Raw genomic sequence first — 19768 nt, forward strand, 5'->3', positions numbered from 1 at the left:
GAAAAGCCTGCCTAGGACCAGATTATTTTGCCAAAGAAGGACATAGAAGAGACAATGAATGATATGTGGGAAACCCTAATGGCTGCTGAAAGTGACTGGAAATCAGTATCTAGGAAGTTTGGGCACAGGACTCTCCTGTGACAGAAGTATGCTAACATTAGATAACGTGAGTCACAGATGTTACTGGGAGTAAGGAAATTTTAATGCATACTTATCAGTTCCTATTTAATAAGGGTGCACGCAATAAAAGAAAGTTTTAAGTAAATGTTAAGATATATGTTAGTGGACAGAAAAAATTACATGCTGAACTGTTTATTTCTATAGGTTATAATATCTCTTTTGGAAGTTTAGGACCAGCTTTAATATTTTATTTTTCACAGTAAGGACAGAGATCATCTCGATGATTCTGTTCTCTTTTAACAATAAGACTATTTTCTGCACTAAACTGATATTTAACCATATCTATTCCCAAACAGCAACACTGTCTGTTTTATGTATTTCCCCTTTTCATTCGCTCTTCGCTAAACAAAATGTAGTGGAAAATCAAGGGCAATGGAATATCTGACATGAGAGTGATATTAAAGAATTTGACTACCAGCAAAAAAACAGCTTTTCATACATAAAACTATAAAGTTGAAAAATATTATTCTCTAAATAAACCAAATTATGTATCATAAAACAGCTTATTGGTTCATTGAGCCATTCCAACACTTTCCAAACCATTTACTAATTTAAAAAATGATAATCCTTTCTGTTTTACTCGTGCTACATACTGAATGTTTGTATCCCCTCAAATTCATACGTTGAAACCTAATCCCCTATGTGATGGTAACAGGAGATGTTCGCACTTTGAGAAGTTCAGTCAAAAGAGTGAGGTTCTCATGGCATAGGATTAGAGCCTCAACAGGGAGACCCCAGAGAGCTCTCTTGCCCCTTTCTTTTCACCACACATGGACATAGTAAGTAGACAGCTGTCTAGGAACCAGGAAGCTGATCCTCAGCAAACACCGAATCGGCCAGCACCTTGATCTTAAACTTCCCAGCCTTTGGAACTGTGAGGAAGAAATTTCTGTTGTTTATAAATCACTTAGTCTACAGTATTCTGCTAGAGCAGCCCGAACAGACTAAGGCAATGTGTCTGCCAACAAGTTAAGATAGAAGATGCACTAAACTTTTCCAATGACTTCCCCCATTAAATTGAGGGTCACTGTATCTCAAGTTTCTGGAAATGTGTTGTAAGCAGAGGAAAACTGCATGAAGTGCCCCTTTGCAGTAGCTGGGTGGCACTTGGATATTAACTCTCACCACTTGGCTTGGGTCCTTAGGGTCTGTGCCTGGGCCCCAGTCTTTCCTGGCAGTGGTTGGGTGCCCCACAGAGCCCCACTGCCACCTCTTCTGCCCTGGTCTGCCTGGTGGCTGCTGTGGCCCAGCAACATGCCTGAATCACTGCCACCGAGCAGTATCATTAAAGTTTCAATAAAAAGATATTTCTATATACCAGTCAGCATATAGCATTTTATTATTTTAACAATCAGTACAACCATACTGATGCATACCAGCTAAACAACAGCCTTGCCTGAGAATAGAGACTAATCCACACTTCTCAAAACCTTCAAAGTGACCTGATGCAGCCTGGGATCGCCATAAACGTGACTTCAGAGGATGAGCGGGCCTTTGCAGAAAGTGATCGGGAGCCAGGTTTTATCACTTTCTCCCGGTCCAGCTCTTCCCTTGGAGCTATGATGGCTCCAATTCACTTTAATAAGAATGTTCTGAGCCAGAACCTGTAGGCTTCCATTCTAAACAGAGGAGGTGGGGTGGGGCAGGGGAAGAAGGTAGGAAATCCAGGAAGCTAACAAACAGTGAGAAACTGGTGGGATTCTTTCTCTTTTATCTGACACTATGTCTGTTGACAAGAGAAAACCAAAGTATGGAACTTGCTAGATAAGGACCCAAACATCCTTTAAGTTGCCAACATGAGCATCACTCTTATTTTGCCCGTGTCCTGTTTACATTAAGTATCCAACACTTTCAAAAACAATCCCATATATCACACAGACTCTGAAGGAAATGTTTGTACTGCCATTCCTACTGTTGCTTAAGGAAAAACCAGTTTCTGTTGCCCCAGATAGGGAGTGCTGCGGGCTACAGTTGGAGAAATTAAATGTTCAAGGCCTTTGGCACTTCCAGTTCTTTTTGGAAGGGGACACAGACCTGGCATTCGAAAAGCATTTGCTCTCCATTAAACTTACCGAACCTTGACAAACCAGAGGGGCCAAGAATTAGTCTGCCACTGGCCAAGGCTGGGCCTTCCAAAACCGATAACGGCAATGAAAACAATAACAGTCCCATTTATAATCTTCCATGTTTAACCCAAAATGACCTCACAATCTGTAAGGAATCTCAGGAAAACAAGAAAACGTTTGACCAGATTCTCCTTTATTTACTTATTTATTTTTGCTGCTTTTTGCCTGCAACTGCTCTCTTGGCCATAGAGCCAAATGTGTGTCTCTATCCTACCTTCACCGTCAGTTGGGGGAAATTTACTAAGACGACATTCAAAGACTAGGGAGGACATGGGAAGAGCAAATGGTCATTAGGTCAGAAGTGTTCCTCTGGCCAAATGCCAAGTCCCTATACTCTAATTCCCTAAACTATTACCACAGCGTAGTTCACAGCAGACGGGTCCCTTTGGCCTTCAGAGCATCTAAACTCCATTTGTTAGCATGCACACACACACAAAATCAGTGGAGCAGGACTTTTGTTGTTCTCTGGCCTAAGATAAACAAAAGTCATGATGCACAAAACATTTGCTCTGCTCTACCAATGGATGCCGTCAACAGGTTTTCATGATTCTCTATCTGGAAACACAAAACAGGACTTAGAGAGTTTGGAAATCAAGAACAGAATTCCTCACTTCTCTCTCTATGCTTTTACTACACATCAGCGTGACTTACAGTAGATGACAATTCAAATCATGAATCACGTCCCATTTGTTGACTGTCAAAATTCCACTCACCATCCTCAACATTTATAGCACTAAGTACCGCCACAATCACAGCTCTTTAAGTGAATGAACTCCTGCTATAAAGCTTGCAAGACAACAGGATCAACAATGAGCGTCAACTGTAGGCAGTTATTGAAGGCAGGCCAGTGAGAAGGTGAGGACTAGAGAAAGCCAAATATCCCTCAACCTTTGTTAAGCCATTTCAGCTTCTAACACTAAACAAGGCTGCTCAAGAATTTGCCAACCATGAGGTTTACCCATTCCCTCTGTCTTGTGCACCTCAAGATGGGAAACAAAGTAGACGAGAAATAGTCAAAAGCAGATAAATGAAGGAAAAGAAGTGGACAATCAACAAAACAATAGAGCTTCCTGGGCCAGGAATCACCTTGGCAAATCCTGCCTTGGAAACTCCAATTCTTCAACTGAGGCTGCCAACCATGTGTCCCTGGTGCCCACAAATAACACCCTTGGAGTGGAAATCCCAGCTGTATATATTTTACTCTCCTACCAGTGTTTCATTTTTTCCGAACTTTTTCCTCCCTACATGTGGTCACCCAAACCAATTCATGTGCTTATTGGCATGTTATGAAACATGGAAACAATTAGAAACCACATTCTAGGGCACAAGAATGATTTTCTACAGAATCAATGAACTACGCAGAACTTGAGAGGATTTGGCAAAAAAGATGGAAACTGTGGAATAAAACCCACTAACAGTATCTCATGTCACAGTACATTTTACAAGGCTTTAAATTGATCTGTGTGTTTCAGGCAGCAATCATAGTTTACATTCAAAATCTCTGGATTTTAGCCTTACATTTTGTTTTCTTTCTTTATGTATCTGAACGAAACTCCCAGAAAACATTCAACATGCACATTTCCTCTTTGGGGCTGAAAACGGAGTGTATAGACTATACAAATAATCTTCTCAGGTTTGATATCGTTTCAAGGCCACATTTGAGAGGGAGTAATTGTATCTGAAAATCAAAGAACTCAGGTTTTCAAATGACCGGCTGAAGTCCTAAGTCGTACCTCACATGAGTAAGACCTTCTTTAGCCATTCAAACCTAAGAATGGTCAGTTCTCTATCAAAAGGCCAATTAAATTTCTAACACCTGCTAATGAACCCAGCTGCTTTTTCAAGAGCAGGCCAGAGTGACATGGTAACAGTGAGTCAGGCCTAGGCAAAACAGAAAGTTGGAAAAAACAGGAGACAGGTTTTAAGTAGAGATAATTCCCTAGCATCATCAAATACATAAGAATAGGGACAGAGAGTGCAAAATGGAGCCAAGAAAGAAAAGCGGTATCAAGAATACACAAACTTTACTGACAATTATTACCACATGTAACTCATGTCGATATCACTCACTATTTTCATATTGTATTCCTTCAAGATATGGCTGCAGTAGAAGTAGCAGCCAGAATGGCCAAGGTCTGTTTACAGACTGATAAATGAGTTTCTGCATCAGTCTCTCCGTTCCAGAGATTCTGCCCTGGGGGAAGGCAAGTGCTACCTCCCCGCAACAGTTCTCAGCTACACTCTCCTCTAGACCATAATGCATGGATGTGCTACACTGGGACAGTGGGCAGGATTTGCCATGTGCAGTGACTACGAATTTGGCCAGGATTCCCTGTAACCTCAGAGAAGCAAACTCATTTCATTTGGAAACAAAAAATTGAATTATTTGGAAGACAGCTTTAGGGGAAGTAAAGTTGTAATGGTAAAGCCTCTAACTTCTCTCTCTCAAGCCAAACAACAGTAGTTAAGATTCATTGAGCCACCTTGTCACATTCCTTATCTCATTCAATATCCACAATAACCTTTCCATGTAAGCAAAAAGGGGAAATGAGATTTTGAGGGATCCAGTGACTTGCTCATTCTAACATAGCAAGTGAGCTTTAGAGTAAGAATCTAAACCTAGGCATTTGACTGTGAGACACCCCTACATGGAATTATGACATGTAGCTTCTCTCCAATGACGATGTCCCCAGAGTCTTGTGTGATATCCTGGTACCCTTTCTTCCCTCTTCTTTTCTTCTCTCTTCCCCAACCAATTCTTCAGTCAACAGGTACTCCTATATACATCTAATACTTGAAGTGTTTATACACACACACACACACACACACACATACATACACACATACACTTTTCCCCCCTATACCAAGGAGATGAATATTATTTCAAGAACCTGAGCCTTAATCAAAATAATGAACTTTTAGGTTTCAGCCCTTAGAGAACTGATTCATTTGAACTACGTGGACCACCTCCATTTATGAGGGAGACTACAGGCAATTCCTAACTAAAGCCAAAGCTAGTTCAAATGTCTGCTTTGAAGGTGGCTGCTGGGAATTGAGAATTCATTGAGTCTCCAGGTCAGCCCACATAACCCACAAAGTTCCTAAAGTACAGAGCTATATGTTTCAGTAACAAGTAACCACTATTTATAACACTGTTTTTGTAGCAAAACTCAATCCAAAGTCTTGTTTGAGAATCCAGGAATGCCTTGCCGTTTCTCCCCAAGACTTTAGGTTAAGGAGCCATCACATAGGGGAAAAAAAAGGCGAGGTGGGTGGATGTGAAGGAGGAAGATAGAAGAATAGGTGAGATCATTTGAGGCACCAGTGCTCCGTTAGATCTCTCTGCTGCATTTGGTCATTTATTCTCAAGTGTTCCAGACTGGGGAATAAAGGGCTTTGGGCCTTGGGGGTCAGGGCTCATTTATATGGTCAGATTGATAGTGGCTGAGACTCCTCAGTATTGGCTTATGCAGGTCACCACCAGTTCGCGCACTGGCTGAATCACCGCAGAATAAAAATCACCAGACAGCATTTTAATTGGCCTCCTTTAGGCCATTTAACAAAGAGAAAGCTAACTTGCAAGAGCAAAGAGTAATTAATGAAGGGAGGGAACAGAGGTTCCTTTAGCAACTTCCAAATAAGTTCTCTGTCTGAGGCGGGGAAAAAAAAAGGTAGCCTGCAACGTAAAGATAAACTGCAGGTATTTAAGCCACAGTGCCTTCCGCCAAGAGCTGCTCATTACCATCAGATGTTGCGGTGGCAGTGGGGCCAGTTAGAACTAACTTTATTATTAGAAGCAATTAGGGAGAAAGGGGGCAGAATTTCATTTGGTTATTTCAAAACAAGTTTCTGTGCATGGTTTAATGAAGGCCTGCAGTGTCAAGATAAAATGTGTGTTTTACTGAAAACAGCTTCTGCAAATGACTGCTTGTTACCAGCCAGTATCTCCAGGCAGAGTGATCCGGGTTGGTTGGATTTACATGCATGCCAAAATATAACACTTCAGCTGTCTCAGCTTCATGGAAGTATGGACTGATGGTTAAGCACATGTGTTCTGGATTCAGACTGTCTGTCTGCAATTCCTAACTCTGCACTGGTAGCTGAATGACCTTGGGTGACTTTCTGGAATGTTCTACCTTTGGTTTACTCATATGTAAAGTAGAGATCATAGTAGTATTTATCTCACAGGGTTGTTGTAAAGTATCAATACACCTAATACATATTAGACATTTTTATAATTATTAACAGGTATATTCAAGAATCATTGGGTTGGGGGTTGTTTTTAAAGAACTGGCTTGTTATATAGGGATTACCCTAAGTGCAAATCAATAACAAGTATGTAAAGATATTGTCCTCATAGTCATAACAGCTTTTATCTAAATTTCATTTCAGACAATATTTCAATGTGTCCATAGAATTCACGGGTTTTAAAAAGATCTGATTGCTTTTTTAGGTTTGCAAAATCAGTTGTGAACCACATCTTTTTCATTCTCAACTTCTTATCTGTAAGTTAACAGCTGGGACTCTTCGTATTTTCCTAAGTGTGAGCTTTTCCCTTATAAATCCTCTTGGCAGCTTTTGACTCTTCCCTCAAATACACACCTGGACTAAGAAAAACTGCCATGAATTGAGCTTAGAAAAACCTCAACTGTCACTCAGCAGATGGGGACTTGGGCTTTGGCTTCCTTCTAAATATCCTGTTTGAGCTATTGTGACCACGATGCAAGTCGACTCGCCGTGGTTTTAAACTCCGCCCTGAATATCCCACTCTTCTGTTAGAGTGTGTGTCATCTTTAGTGATTTTTCAGAAACTCCTTCATTAAATTCTCAAGGTTAAAGATTGTTTTTCATTAACTGGTTACAATATCTGCACATTTTCTTGGGATTATGGCTTACCCACTACGTTTTAGTTTTGCAAATCAGCAGCATTTAACTTACGTGCCATGCACCGTAACATTAGACCCATATGATGAATAAAACTCCTTTCTTAGACTCTAATAAGCAATGACTCCATTATTAAAATCTATTCATTTAGGAGAAGGCTAAACTAGCAAAATACCCTCTACACATTTATGTGTTTTCTCAGCCGTGTATTAAACCACATGATTTTTCTGGCTGCACCGACTTAATTTGTGCTAATTTGAATAATTTCAAAAAGAGCCTGTGTCACAGAATTTTAAATCTCACACTGCAGACTGTGAGAAAGAAAAGGTGGAAAATACTGGGAAGCAGATATTGGTGAAATTCTCCCCAAAAGTCTGTGTGTTATTATTCAATATTTTTGAAAAGGGTGTTTCTTCTTTGAGTATTACTTTTTTGTTTGCTTTAGTGATCACATACATGGTATCATGAGAGAATCTCACTTTTGAAAGACTCAGCAGTGTTGAAGAATGGTTTAATCGGAGTTGTTGATGCCCATTCATAATTAATGTCCGTTAGAAGGTCAAACCTTAAGGTTAGATTCTGAACAGAATAAAATATGCACCATGGGGACTATCTGAGGGAATACTTTAAGAGGGAAGAGATGCTTATTCTTACCCTGGATCGTTCTTCTAGTTTTGTCATCATGACAACCGTGGCACTCCGTTGTTCCCAAATCATTCTCCAAAAGTCTCCAAATGTTTCTGGGAGAGATCCCTGTGTTGCAATATAGGCATTTTGTTTCCTATAACCATCTATGTAGTTGGCATTCACATAGTCACTTCCTGGGATGCCTGTAAAACAGAAGTATTGCTCAACTAGGTGAACATATCACAAGAAGAGGTGTCCCAGGACACAGCCTAATGGCATTATGACATTACTGTTCCACACTACACTAGAGGAGTTACAGTGATTTTACAGGATTTGGGTTTTAAGCAAGATTCAAAACAGGTAACATATATGTAAAGAAATGCAAAGTTTGAGGTCATTTACAAAATGACAAGGTGGACTACCAAAAAAAGAGTAACTGTCCATAGAATGCCTTCTCTCACATTGTCCTTCTCCACTGCATCAACAAAATGTGGCTTGCAAAAGAGAATAAACAATCATCGGGTCATCGTCCTCACTCATTCTCTTCCCCATTCCCAGACAAAAACTAAGTAAAATAATGCCCGAGTCTGAAAAATGTGATATAGCATGTCATGGTAGTGAAAAAGTCTTTGCAGATTTTGCCAACATGTGACTCATTTAATCCTTACAAGAACTGTATGAAGTAAGTCCTATGACGATCTTCCTTTCACAAAAGGGAAAACTGAGATGCACAGAGACTGAAAAACTTGCTCCAGTTGGTGGAGTCCGGTAAAATCATAGGCAGTCGGTCTGCTATGACTTTGACTTAACTTCTGGGAAGTATTGCTTCTTGTTTAAACCTCAGGAATTGTTGTATCACAAGAACCTCTCTTATGACAGCTGTTTCCTCATTGGTTGTCCTGCTTCTACTCTTATCATTAGCACTGTTCTCCATCTAGCAGGAGAGCACTTTTAAAAAATCATTATTTCAGACACTGTAACATCTCTTCTTCAGACTGAACAATGGCTTCCCCTTACACTTCAAATAAAACCCAAACTCTCAACAATGGCTACAAAGCTCAGCCCTTCTCCAGACTCATCTCGTTCCACTCACCTTCTAAATGTCTAAACTCTAGATTCTGCTTTAGTTATTGGAAAACAATGCTCTTCTACCTTCGTGCCATCTCACATCCTGGATGACTCTGTCTCCTTTCCATTGTAAAACATTCACCCCCATCTCAGAAGGCCTGCCCTTCAGAACCCTGGGACCTCAGGTTTCCCTTGGCAGTTCCGTACATTACATAGTACAGACTGTAACTATGTTTGTTAACTTGTTTATTGACTGTTTCGACCTCTAGACCATGTCTCTTTCATTCACCTTTGCTATTCTTAGTGACAGAAGAGTAAATAATTTCCCCCAGTTCCAAAATTTAGTAAGTGGAAGAACTATAATTTAATGCAGATATTCTGATTGAAAGCCTTTAAGAGAAATATAGGCAAGTCTGAGCTTCTTCCAGGGAGAGTAGCCAGAATGATTAAGCAAGTGAAAGCTATTCCATGTAAGAAAGGAACACGGGTATATAGTACAACTTGGCACCAAAAAGGTAAAACTACCCATGTGTATCTGAAGAGAGGTTCAGGTTTACTCTGTTGAGACCCAAGTTTTTCAATTCTAAAGGATGTGACTACAGAGATAGAGATTTTATCTCCAATATAATAAAGCATTTTCAAACTGACGGAATCAAAAAGGGAACAGATCTCTTTGGGAGGTAACGCGCTGCCAGTCTCTGGAGGAACAGTGCCATGGCGTGGGAGGCAGCGTTAGGGCATGGCTCCTTTGGGCTCCTTCTGTTGCCCTGGGAAAACGTGGGTCCTGGATTCATGGAAAAAAATATTTTCCTTAGAATGAAACATATGTTCCCAAGCTAAAATTGTTATATTTCACTGATTGCCACTTTCAATTACTTTGACTGCTTTTCTGATTCCAGTTGTAAAACTGATCCTCTCAAGAAAAGTAATGAAAGTCAGATGGAAACTACTGTGCTTCGAGATGAACACATGGATATGGAATACCACCAACATGAGTGAAAATCCTTTTGAGCAAAAAGGCTTTTGCTCAGTTGGTTGTAACATTATTCATCTATTACAGCTACTCTAAAAACAGTTGGGGTTCTGGCAGCACTTTGTTGATAAAGATCCTATTCCTCCCTGACATCAAATTATTGTAGTTTAGATGAAGTCCTCAGGTTACAGCCACTGGGAAGCAATGAATCTACATGTCCATGGGATTGGTTTCTGAGCCCATGATAAATCTCTTCTATAGCACAGGAAAAGCCCACTCTTCAAGTTTTAATTTAGCAGTTAGCAGCATTTAAGAACTATTAAAAAGGCTTTTGGCTATGGGCCTCACTCAGCTACCAACATACACAAAAGTTTTTCCAAAATTCAAAATGGAGAAATCTGGGTTAATGAATCAAAAAACACATCAACTGTGCCACTTCCCTTTTATCAACAGTAACAAATGTTTGAACAATGTGTCCGAGGCGATAGACATGAGACTCACATCTAGAACAAGGGAATCAAGCCCATCCAACATTCAGTTACTATGTAATGGACTGTTTTTAGACACACTGCTCAAGTTTAAATAATAAATTATGATTTTTTTTTTAAGGAAATAGGTTGCTACTGAATAATGACTGCACTTTCCAGGAATAAAAATATATAAAAATTCTTCCTGAAAACTACTAGGCACCTAGGATCAACTATATCACCAAATGCTTTAAGAATTTGGGACTTGATATTTTGACAAGAATTAAAAACAAAAATTCAACACTTGGTAGAGCTAATTATTAGGCTAATATTTACATCCTGAAAATACCGCTGAGGCTCCTCTTCTATGTTGACAGTTTTCTCTAAGGAGATTGTACCTGGACTGAAAGCCTCCTCTGGCAAATCCTTTAACAGAGTCTGGCAAAAAGACATTTCAGTTAAGTTCTCTCTCACTTGTCATTTGCAAAATGGAGATGTGAGGGAGGTCTATGTTCTCGAGAAGCTCTAAGATCTCATGCATCCTATATGCATAGAACCCAATATAACAAGCTGTGTAGAAAGGTGAATGAGGAAAAAAAATATTAGAAAGGGTGGCAGCTTGCCACTCTAAAAATATTGGCCCTAGACTGGAAGCTAAAGTTGAAAAGCAGTGTGTTTCAAGTCAATGAGACCTTAGTTTTCTTTTTTGTAAAGATTTTATTTATTCATTTTTAGAGAGGGTAGGGAGGGAGAAAGAGTGGGAGAAAAACATCAGTGTGTGGTTGCATCTCATGCGCTCCCTATCAGGGACCTGTCCTGCAACCCAGGTATGTGCCCTGCACTGGCGACCCTTTGGTTCATGGGCTGGTGCTCAATCCACTGAGCCGCACCAGCCAGGGCTAGACCTTAGTTTTTAATGCAACATAGCTTGAAAAAGTTGTGAACCAACCCTGGGAATGGAGAAAGGGTGGGAAGGAAACATAACATGCTGGTTTTCCAAGTGTCTGGTGCCATGAAATGCTTATTCAGTAGCTATTCATTGTGATATTTTTGCTAGGAGGCTGGATCTACAAAGTTTTTTCACTTTTGGGGGGTGACCTTCTCCAAACAATGCATATTTGCTTATTTAATTTTCAGTTCCCTGCCTTATCCAGACAATGATTTGCATCTGCTAATGCAACACTATCAAAGTGCTCTACTAATCCAAGAGAGTGTGTGAGAATTAATTGAATTCCTCCAGGGCTACGATAGATGGAAGCCTAACTTAAAATGCAGCACTGAAAGAATATACAATTACCATACATTAACAGATTACTTTTATTTCTTGGAGTCAAGTAGACCTCTGTTCAATACTATAATAATGGTGCTTGTCCATTTAGGGGGTGATGGTAGGGAGGAATTATAAAACAGAAGAGCATTACAAAAATGTCTGTCTTTAGCTTGTCATAGGCAAAAATCCTAGGACTGTAGTAGGAACTGCCTCTTGCAGTCGGTTTTAATGTTACTGTTCAAGAAGAACAACTTAGGTCTAAAAAGTTGATCTTTCCTAGAAATCCATGGCTTTGTTGTATTTATAAAAATAAATTTAATAAATTTCCACATATTATTTTATGTACTCTCCAATTAATAGTCATGTCAGCAGCTCCAACACCAATAATGTTTATCATTCTAATCTTGTAAGTGAGAAGACTGAGGCTAGATATTAAATTCATATTAAGTTTATTTCATGTTAATGGACTATTCTCTTGTTGTGCTTGAAAATATTACTTACATGCTTAATACTGGTATTTGTGTTTTGGGCAAACTAAACTTTGGGCTGTAAAACTCAAGTCTTTAAGACTTATAAAGGTTGTTATGAGGTGGATGATTGGTAGAGCTGGGCTTCTCCGTTCTCTGTGCAAACAAGCCATAGCAAACAGCTATTCAAACAGAATTAGGCCAGTTAGAGGCCCTCCTTTTATTTGCTGAGAATTGCTGGTTACAGCTTTTAGTGCAAAAATAAGCCTGGGCATGTACTTTGGGATCCACTGTTTTTTTTTAATTGCCTGCCAAACTTTGAAAATGTTATCAAGAGGTCAAAACGTAAGGACAACACCCTTTTTCTTCATCCAACCATGGGATGGGTAGGACAGCACTTCCTGACGTTGTGTCTACATGGGTTTGAATACTCACAGAAGGGGAGGTATCCTTGGAAAGATGAAGCTACTACATTCAAAAGAATATTTGTGATGAATAACTACTGAAAAATGCTTTAAAACCTTGAAAACATGTTGCAATGCTGAAGAATATATTATATGAGTTGTTTGATCCTGACTGGGTTAAGTTTTTTTAAAAAACATTTTATTTACTTATTTTTAGAGAAAGGGGAAGTGAGAGAGAGAGAGAGGGGGAGAGAAACATCATTTGGTCGCCTTTTGTGCGCCCCCGCCACTGGGGACCTGGCCTGCAAACCAGGCATGTGCCCTGACCGGTAATCTAACTGGTGACCTTTCAGTTTGCAGGCTGGCACTCAACCCACTGAGCCACACCAGTCAGGGCAAAATCAGGTTTTTTTGTATTTATTTGAAGAGGACTAATTGAACCAAATGGGTCAATAAAAAAAACAAAACAAAACAAAAACAAAAACAAAAAAACACACACAATTTGTTTTGCATTTGATTTTTGAGAGCAGCAGTTAATTTTTTTGAGAAATATTTCTTTTGTTGAAGAGAATTTAAAATTATAAAAGTTTTATAATAAGGTCTTATGCCCTGATGTTAACTGGAAAAGCAGGACTGAAAATAATACATGAATTATTTTATCTATGTGAAATTAAGTATTCAAAAGGAGAATGTACATACTTTTGTATTACTCCACACAGTAGGAAAAAGCACATGTGCCTCTTGAAGTCTTGGGACAACAGTGGCACTTCCTAAAAATTTAGAGAACTTGACCAGGGAAAGGGACTCCTGTCTAGGGCTGTTGGCAGTTTGCACTTTACCATTTGGGCACTTGTTCAACTTGTCCAGGACTTTGATTGCTTATCTGCTAAACAAGCCATATTGGGCAAATGGATTCCCTCACATCCTTTTGAGCTCTAAAATAAGATGCCTCCCTGTGGTATTCTTAACCATCTTGGATCTGGAAATCTCTGTGAAGTTATTTTAAGATAGAAAGAGGCTTTGTGTCTCTCAGCTTAGGTAGGAACACGGTCTGATTCTCTTTCAAGGTGATTTCTACTGCTTCTGCCTCTGATGAGTTCAGAATTGTGTGTGTGTGTGTTTGTGTGACTGCTCCTTTACTTTTCATTAGAATCTGGTGGGGTAAAAACCACACAAATTAAAAAACAAGAGGAGGCAGTTGGGGGTAGGCTAGAAGGTAGTCTGATCAGAGAAAGAAGCTCTCTTTTGGGTTGTGGAGGCGAGAATAAGAGACAGCCTTCCAGGGCAGGCAGAATCTCATCCATGGCTCCAGGGGACAAACTGCTATAGAACCGTAAGTCCTCACTTGTCGTTCTCCTTAGGTTCTGCAACTTTAAGTGAAATGATGTGTACCAGAACCAATTTTATCTCAGGCTAATTGATGTAGATGAGACTTAAATTCCTATGGTATCTCATCAACATTATCATGAAAAAACACTATTTAAGGACCTGCTCAACAGAGCTGGAGATAAACCTTCAGCAGAGTGGTTGACTTTACTCCAACTCAGTACAGCATCAAAACTCAAAGGCTTTTATTGTCCTTCACTTCTACAAATCCTTTGTAAAGTTTGGTCAAAAAGAAATTGTTTTCGGTAAACTACTTTATTCCTTGTTGTAAGATGGAAGTATTCAAGTTCCAATGGAGCACAAAAGCCAAGTTTTCTTTTCCCCCAGAAGCTCCATGATACTTTTTTCACTGGTTCCATTAAATTAAAAAAAAATTATTAAAAGCTACCTTTTATTTAGAAAATAATGTCCCCTTTCCTACTTCAATACACAAAGCAAAAATACATAAAACCCTACCTAATAATAACCAATTGTTGGTTAAAACACAGATTGAAATTTTTGCCTTCACAATGCAGGAAAAAATGTTTACTTTGCTGACAGTAGCAAATTAGAGGAGAGAAAATAGAAAAATGAAATCTAATAAAAATGATCGCAAGTATACTTATTTAACTCCAAAGAACACAGGTTTTCTTTCCCTTCCACTAGCACCATGGCAGCCACCCATGGCTGTATCAGAACTAGCAGAATGAAGGGTTTTCTTTGCCATGTACCAGACGAAACAAATGCATCTCATGAAGGCACAACACATCATCTGGCATGATATCCCTGGATGTAACCTCAGTTTGGCAAACTACCCTCAATGTTTCTATGGCACGCAGGGCAACATTTATAGAAGCGTGCTTTGCTCTGTGGGCACTGTAGCTCATCACCACAGTGAATATTAATGAAGGAATGGACAGCTTCCAAAGAGTTTGTGAACCCAGCCTCCACCTGCGTCCTCTCCACGGTTTCCTATAGCTCTGTACTGCTGAGGGGGGCTGGGTTATGGCAGCGGCCCTAGGGAAGGATGGAGGCAGCTGAATGGTCCTTGAATGTATTCCGAGATTAGCTACAAGTGTTGGGGACTTATCTGCACCTCTTTTCTAGTTAGGGAGAACTTTGCCATGAGATAAAGCACAGCATCGGCCAGCGACACAAACCCTTTCAGCCACATCAGAGTTTTGATTTACTTAGCATATATTAATAAGTATACAATTATTACAGTGCTTCATGCAGCAATGAGGTAGTTGGAATCCAGCAAGGAGTGTGACGACGGGCACTCTGTCTGTAGCAAACTCCCAGAGCCTCAATCTCCTCATTTATGTCCTAATATATGAGCAGCATTATCCCAATGTCCTTGCCCAAAACCTCTGTGAGAATCAAATGAGTCACTACATTTGCAACTTCTAAAATACCAGTGGATAGTAGCTGTTCTTAGGATCAATATAATAAATAGAAATGAAATAAACCTATTCATTCCTAAATACCCTACTGACAAAAAGTAATTTCAAATCTGCAAAGCCCCTTTCTAGTTTCTATATTTAAAAAAATCAATGGAGAGGACAAAAATAATTATTTTATAACTTTCCACTAGTGTACAACCTGTGTCTATATTCTTCCCAGTAATATATAACCTGTGCCTTTATTCTAACACTAGAGTCATACCACAGAATGTGTAAGTTTCCCTAGAGCCTCAGAGTGATCAAGTGTAGATTTATTAGTGCAATCTGCATAGGTGTACAATAAAAATTTAAAACATCCCAATAATGGAACTTAAGAAAATGGAGATTAGAGGGAAGGAGGCGGGGGGCGGGGACAAGGAAGGGAAGGGGAAAGTCAAGGAACATACAGCAAGGACTCATGGACAAAACCAAAGGGGAAGAGCTGAGGGAGGGAAGGAGAGAGGGGGCAAGGGAAAGTGGTGGGGGGGAGGCAGAGACAACTGTATTTGAAAAAATAAATTAAAATAAAATTAAAAAAAGAAAAGAAAATGGAGCTTAAAAAACTCACAGAGCTTTCTGACTTACTCTTTGATTAGCTTCCTGAAAACAAGAGTAAAGGAAAAAACACAAAACACAACAAGCCATCTCTTAAAAGAAGCTTTTTCTTTTTTCCAGGTAAGAAACAGCACAGGTAGAGGCTGAGGCAGGAGCCCCGTGAGAGCCCCCGTGCCATGTGCTGGGCTGCGTGCAGCACGGAGAGGCAACTGAAACAGCTCGGTTAGTTAGCTGTACACCGGCTGCAAGCACCTTGTGAAATTGTTCCAAGTTTCCAAAAGCTAAGTCCAATCTTGCTTTCTACTGAAAAAAAATTAAGCTAAAAATATTTGTGCACTGCTCCTCAAGGAGGGAAATGCTTTAGTTAAAAAAATCACTCTGAAATAAAAAGGATTAAACTTTGTCATACTTGTAAACAATTAACTTGAAAAGGGAAAGACTAAAAACATTAAAGAAACTGTACTAAATCAATGACTGATATTTTGAACAATATGAGGAAAATGGACTCAACCAATAATTGGATGAGGGCTTTTCAATAAAGGTTTCTTTTTTTTTTTTTTCAGATGGGGCATATATTCTAACCAACTTCAGTTTGTTAAGTAGAATTTGAAGAGCAAAATGTAATAAATACCAGGTACCCACAAACTATTCACTAGTGCCTAGGCTAACAAGAAAGATAAATAGGTAGGTAGGTAGGTAGATGAAAGAGAGAAAGAGATGCTAGAAGGAGGCAAAGGGATCCTTCTAGCCTCCACATGGCTGCTGGTAAAGGAATTTTTACAGGGGACAATAATTTAAATTCTTCGATGTTAGAGTTTCTTATGTGACATTTGTTTCACTAAAATATAACTAACTGATTTTTCTGGGTTGGTTTGTTTTGTTTTTACTTATTGAAAGGATATCAGGTTACCAGATATAGCCTGTAAAAAAAAAGGTTCACCGCATGGGAACCACGTGAAACTGGAGAATCCGTTACTGTGTGCTGGCAGCTGTTTTAAATGGATAGCTAGTGACTTGGCACTGAATACTCTGCAGACCAGAGGCTGGGACACAGCTGAAACACAGAGCACCAGCGTGGTGGCAAATGCCGAAGCAACGATACAGGAGAATACAAGTAGTTTCTTCTCTTTACTTTTGAAAATTAGATTTATCTTTGGGGCAGTGATTCCCTGTGAGCTACTTTCTCATTTTAAAGGAGCTAAATTGCCCATCTCACAAATAATCAAGTTGTTGTAACATCATTTATATTATTTACAGTTGCACTTTTTGGAATTGTTCCTATTATGCAAATCAAGCAGCAGATGATATATTTTGGATTTCCACTTAAAGGAACACATTCTTCCCCCTGTTGAAATTTGTAATGCTATTACAGGTCTGGTTTTCATTTATCAAGCACCAATATTTTCTTTTACTTCACAGCATACTCCAAATATATGCAGCTTTCTCATTTGGACAGTATTAATTTTTCCATAGATCACATACAAAAGAAATTCCATCTGAGGATAAAAAGACCTATTGATAGTAGCAATAAAATTCATAATACCAGAAATGATAATTTTAATAGTTCCCAATATTTATCAGGCATTTTCTTTGTGCCATGCACATCTCTAAATGCTTTACATGCAGCAATTCATTAAAGCATAATAATTCTAGGAGATCAGCACTATTATTAACCCTATGGCACAGAAGAGGGACCCAAGGCAGAGTAGCCTTTCCAAACAAGCTCTTCAGAAGCAAGAAGAGCCTAGGATGCTTCCACAGGAAAGAAGTTCTGAGAAGCATCTGGTCCCTTGTAAGAATGTTCTCATTAAAGAGATGAAGTCAATAAATGTGTTCTCAAACTTCAAATATAAAGCCCGAAATTAGAAAAACATAAAATAAACCCGTATTATACTAAGCTTCTTTTATCAGATTAACAAGCACTAGTGCTAAGGAATGCATATGCCATGATGTGGTTTTCACTGTCATTTCTAACTCTTTCATAGACAAAAAAAAAACCATTTCAGCCTGGCTTGGCAGCAGAGACACATACCAGCCAATAATGCTATTTGGAGTAAGCCCTCTGGCTTAAGTATTTGTTTGTTTTACCTTGAGAGAGCTAATCTCTTAAGGTCCAAGATTTAACAATTATTTTACTATTCATATTATAAAGTATTGATCTCTGGATTTGGAACCAACTTCCAGGATTTTAAGAATGGCAGAAAGAGTCTTACATATCCTCATTTTATGAGGAAATAGAACAAAAGCCACTAAGGCAGGGGATCCTAAATTGCAGGATGGACCTTTAAAGGACTTGTGTGTCCATGAACTCTCTGAAATTAGTGTACAAAGTGTGTGGGTGTCTTTTGTTTTCAAGTGGGGTTTGAAACATTCATCAGATTCTCAGAAGGATCCAGCTCCCCTGAAGGGTCAATGTTAATTTTTTTAAGTGACATGCCCAAGGTGACACAACTCAAACTATATTTTAGTTTTTAGTTTTCTGCCTTCTTATTCAATCATCTTCCTAATATACCCTAAAAAGTAGTATTAAACAAAAACCCACCTGAAAGCTATTTAAATGTCATTTATTCTTTGGAAAAACTCACTTTGACTGGAGTCGAAGCACACAACTGAAGACCTCTAACACTCAGATCTCTATCATAAGTATTTCAAAATGTATATTTAAAGTTTCCTAGACAGTCTTTCCAACCAAAAAGGCACCATTTTCAAATTACGTATGGCATGTGCTGCGTGCATTGGCGCTACTGTTATCACTTCAAAAGCAACTATAGGTCTGAGTGGCCTATCGGAGAGAACAGGAGTCCCGGGCCCGACTGATTCACATATTAGAACTGTGGCTCTGCTACTTACTAGCTATTAATTAGAGAAAAGTTACTTGAATTTTTAGTTGACCAGTTCCCTCATCTGTAAGACTGAATGGTAACTAGCGTTTTGAGATTGCTCTGAACACTCTAAGTACTGTATATACAAGCTATAACATGGTGCTTGACGCACAGTGGGTACCCAGATAATTACGTCTATAACTTCTTGTCTTTGGTGTTGAATTAAAAAGTAGCATTTTATATTTTGCTTTATATTTAGACCTGGCCAACAATTTAAAAATTACCATGTCAATATGGCTTTTAGATTGAAATGTTAATTATAATTCTACTAAAAGAAATATAGGACCATCAGCCATGAAGAGTATATTAGGAAAATAAAAAACCTCTTTTTATCTAAGGCTATAATAATTAGATTGGATTTTTGCTACTTACAATAAGTAATTACAATAAGTAATTATTGTAATAAGGCATTACAATAAGTAATGTGCCACTAATTGATACTCCTTGGTTTATAAGAAGTTGAAGATCCATAAAAAGATATCTAAAGTAAGGAGATCACCGCTGGGATCAATTAGGGATAGGGGCACTTCACCTTCTGCAATGGTAGGACTCTGATGCATTTGAATCGCTGCTGATTCCCATACTGTGTCATTGCCTCAGGTTAGTTATGCTATCAACTAGCCAACGAAATACTACAATGTGATATTTGTGCCAGCCATAGGTTAACGCCCAGTGATAAAATGGATTTTTAGACCAAAAGTTACGGCTGGACATTTGGATCCACGCTAAGTTACTTGTCACAGTCACAACCTGTACCAGCTGGAAAGAAGAATCAGTGACATGGGCCGTGAGAGTCCATGTCAAGAAATCAGAGGAGTTCAATTCTAATTCAAGCTGTATTGTTTATACACTGTGACTCAGGACGAGTTTTCCATCTGAGCTTCCACTTTCTCATTTCTACTTTAATAAAAGTATACTTTCTGGATGACTTCGGATTCTATAAGATTAGGCATAGTGTTGTATGTTATTTTATGTACATATAAGTATTAGTTTCCATTTAGTCTTCATTTGACACATTTATCTTAAATTATTCAAATAAATCCTATCACCTCTCCTCT

The 19768-nt window shown here is 38.9% G+C and overlaps 1 protein-coding gene across 16 annotated transcripts in view; it reads right to left on the bottom strand.

Moving 5' to 3' along the window:
• Window positions 1-19768, bottom strand: part of PTPRD (protein tyrosine phosphatase receptor type D) — a 512308-nt gene that overhangs the window by 58884 nt on the left and 433656 nt on the right. For all 16 annotated transcript variants that reach the window (XM_054583148.1, XM_054583147.1, XM_054583146.1 and 13 more), the window contains one exon: window positions 7845-8020. In XM_054583148.1, coding sequence (XP_054439123.1) covers window positions 7845-8020 — 176 coding nt within the window. The remainder of the gene's footprint in view (window positions 1-7844; window positions 8021-19768) is intronic.

This window comes from Pteronotus mesoamericanus, unplaced genomic scaffold (genome assembly GCF_021234165.1).
Source record: "Pteronotus mesoamericanus isolate MK-2021 breed Mesoamerican mustached bat unplaced genomic scaffold, CSHL_Meso_final contig_73, whole genome shotgun sequence".
Classification (NCBI taxonomy): Eukaryota; Metazoa; Chordata; class Mammalia; order Chiroptera; family Mormoopidae; genus Pteronotus; species Pteronotus mesoamericanus.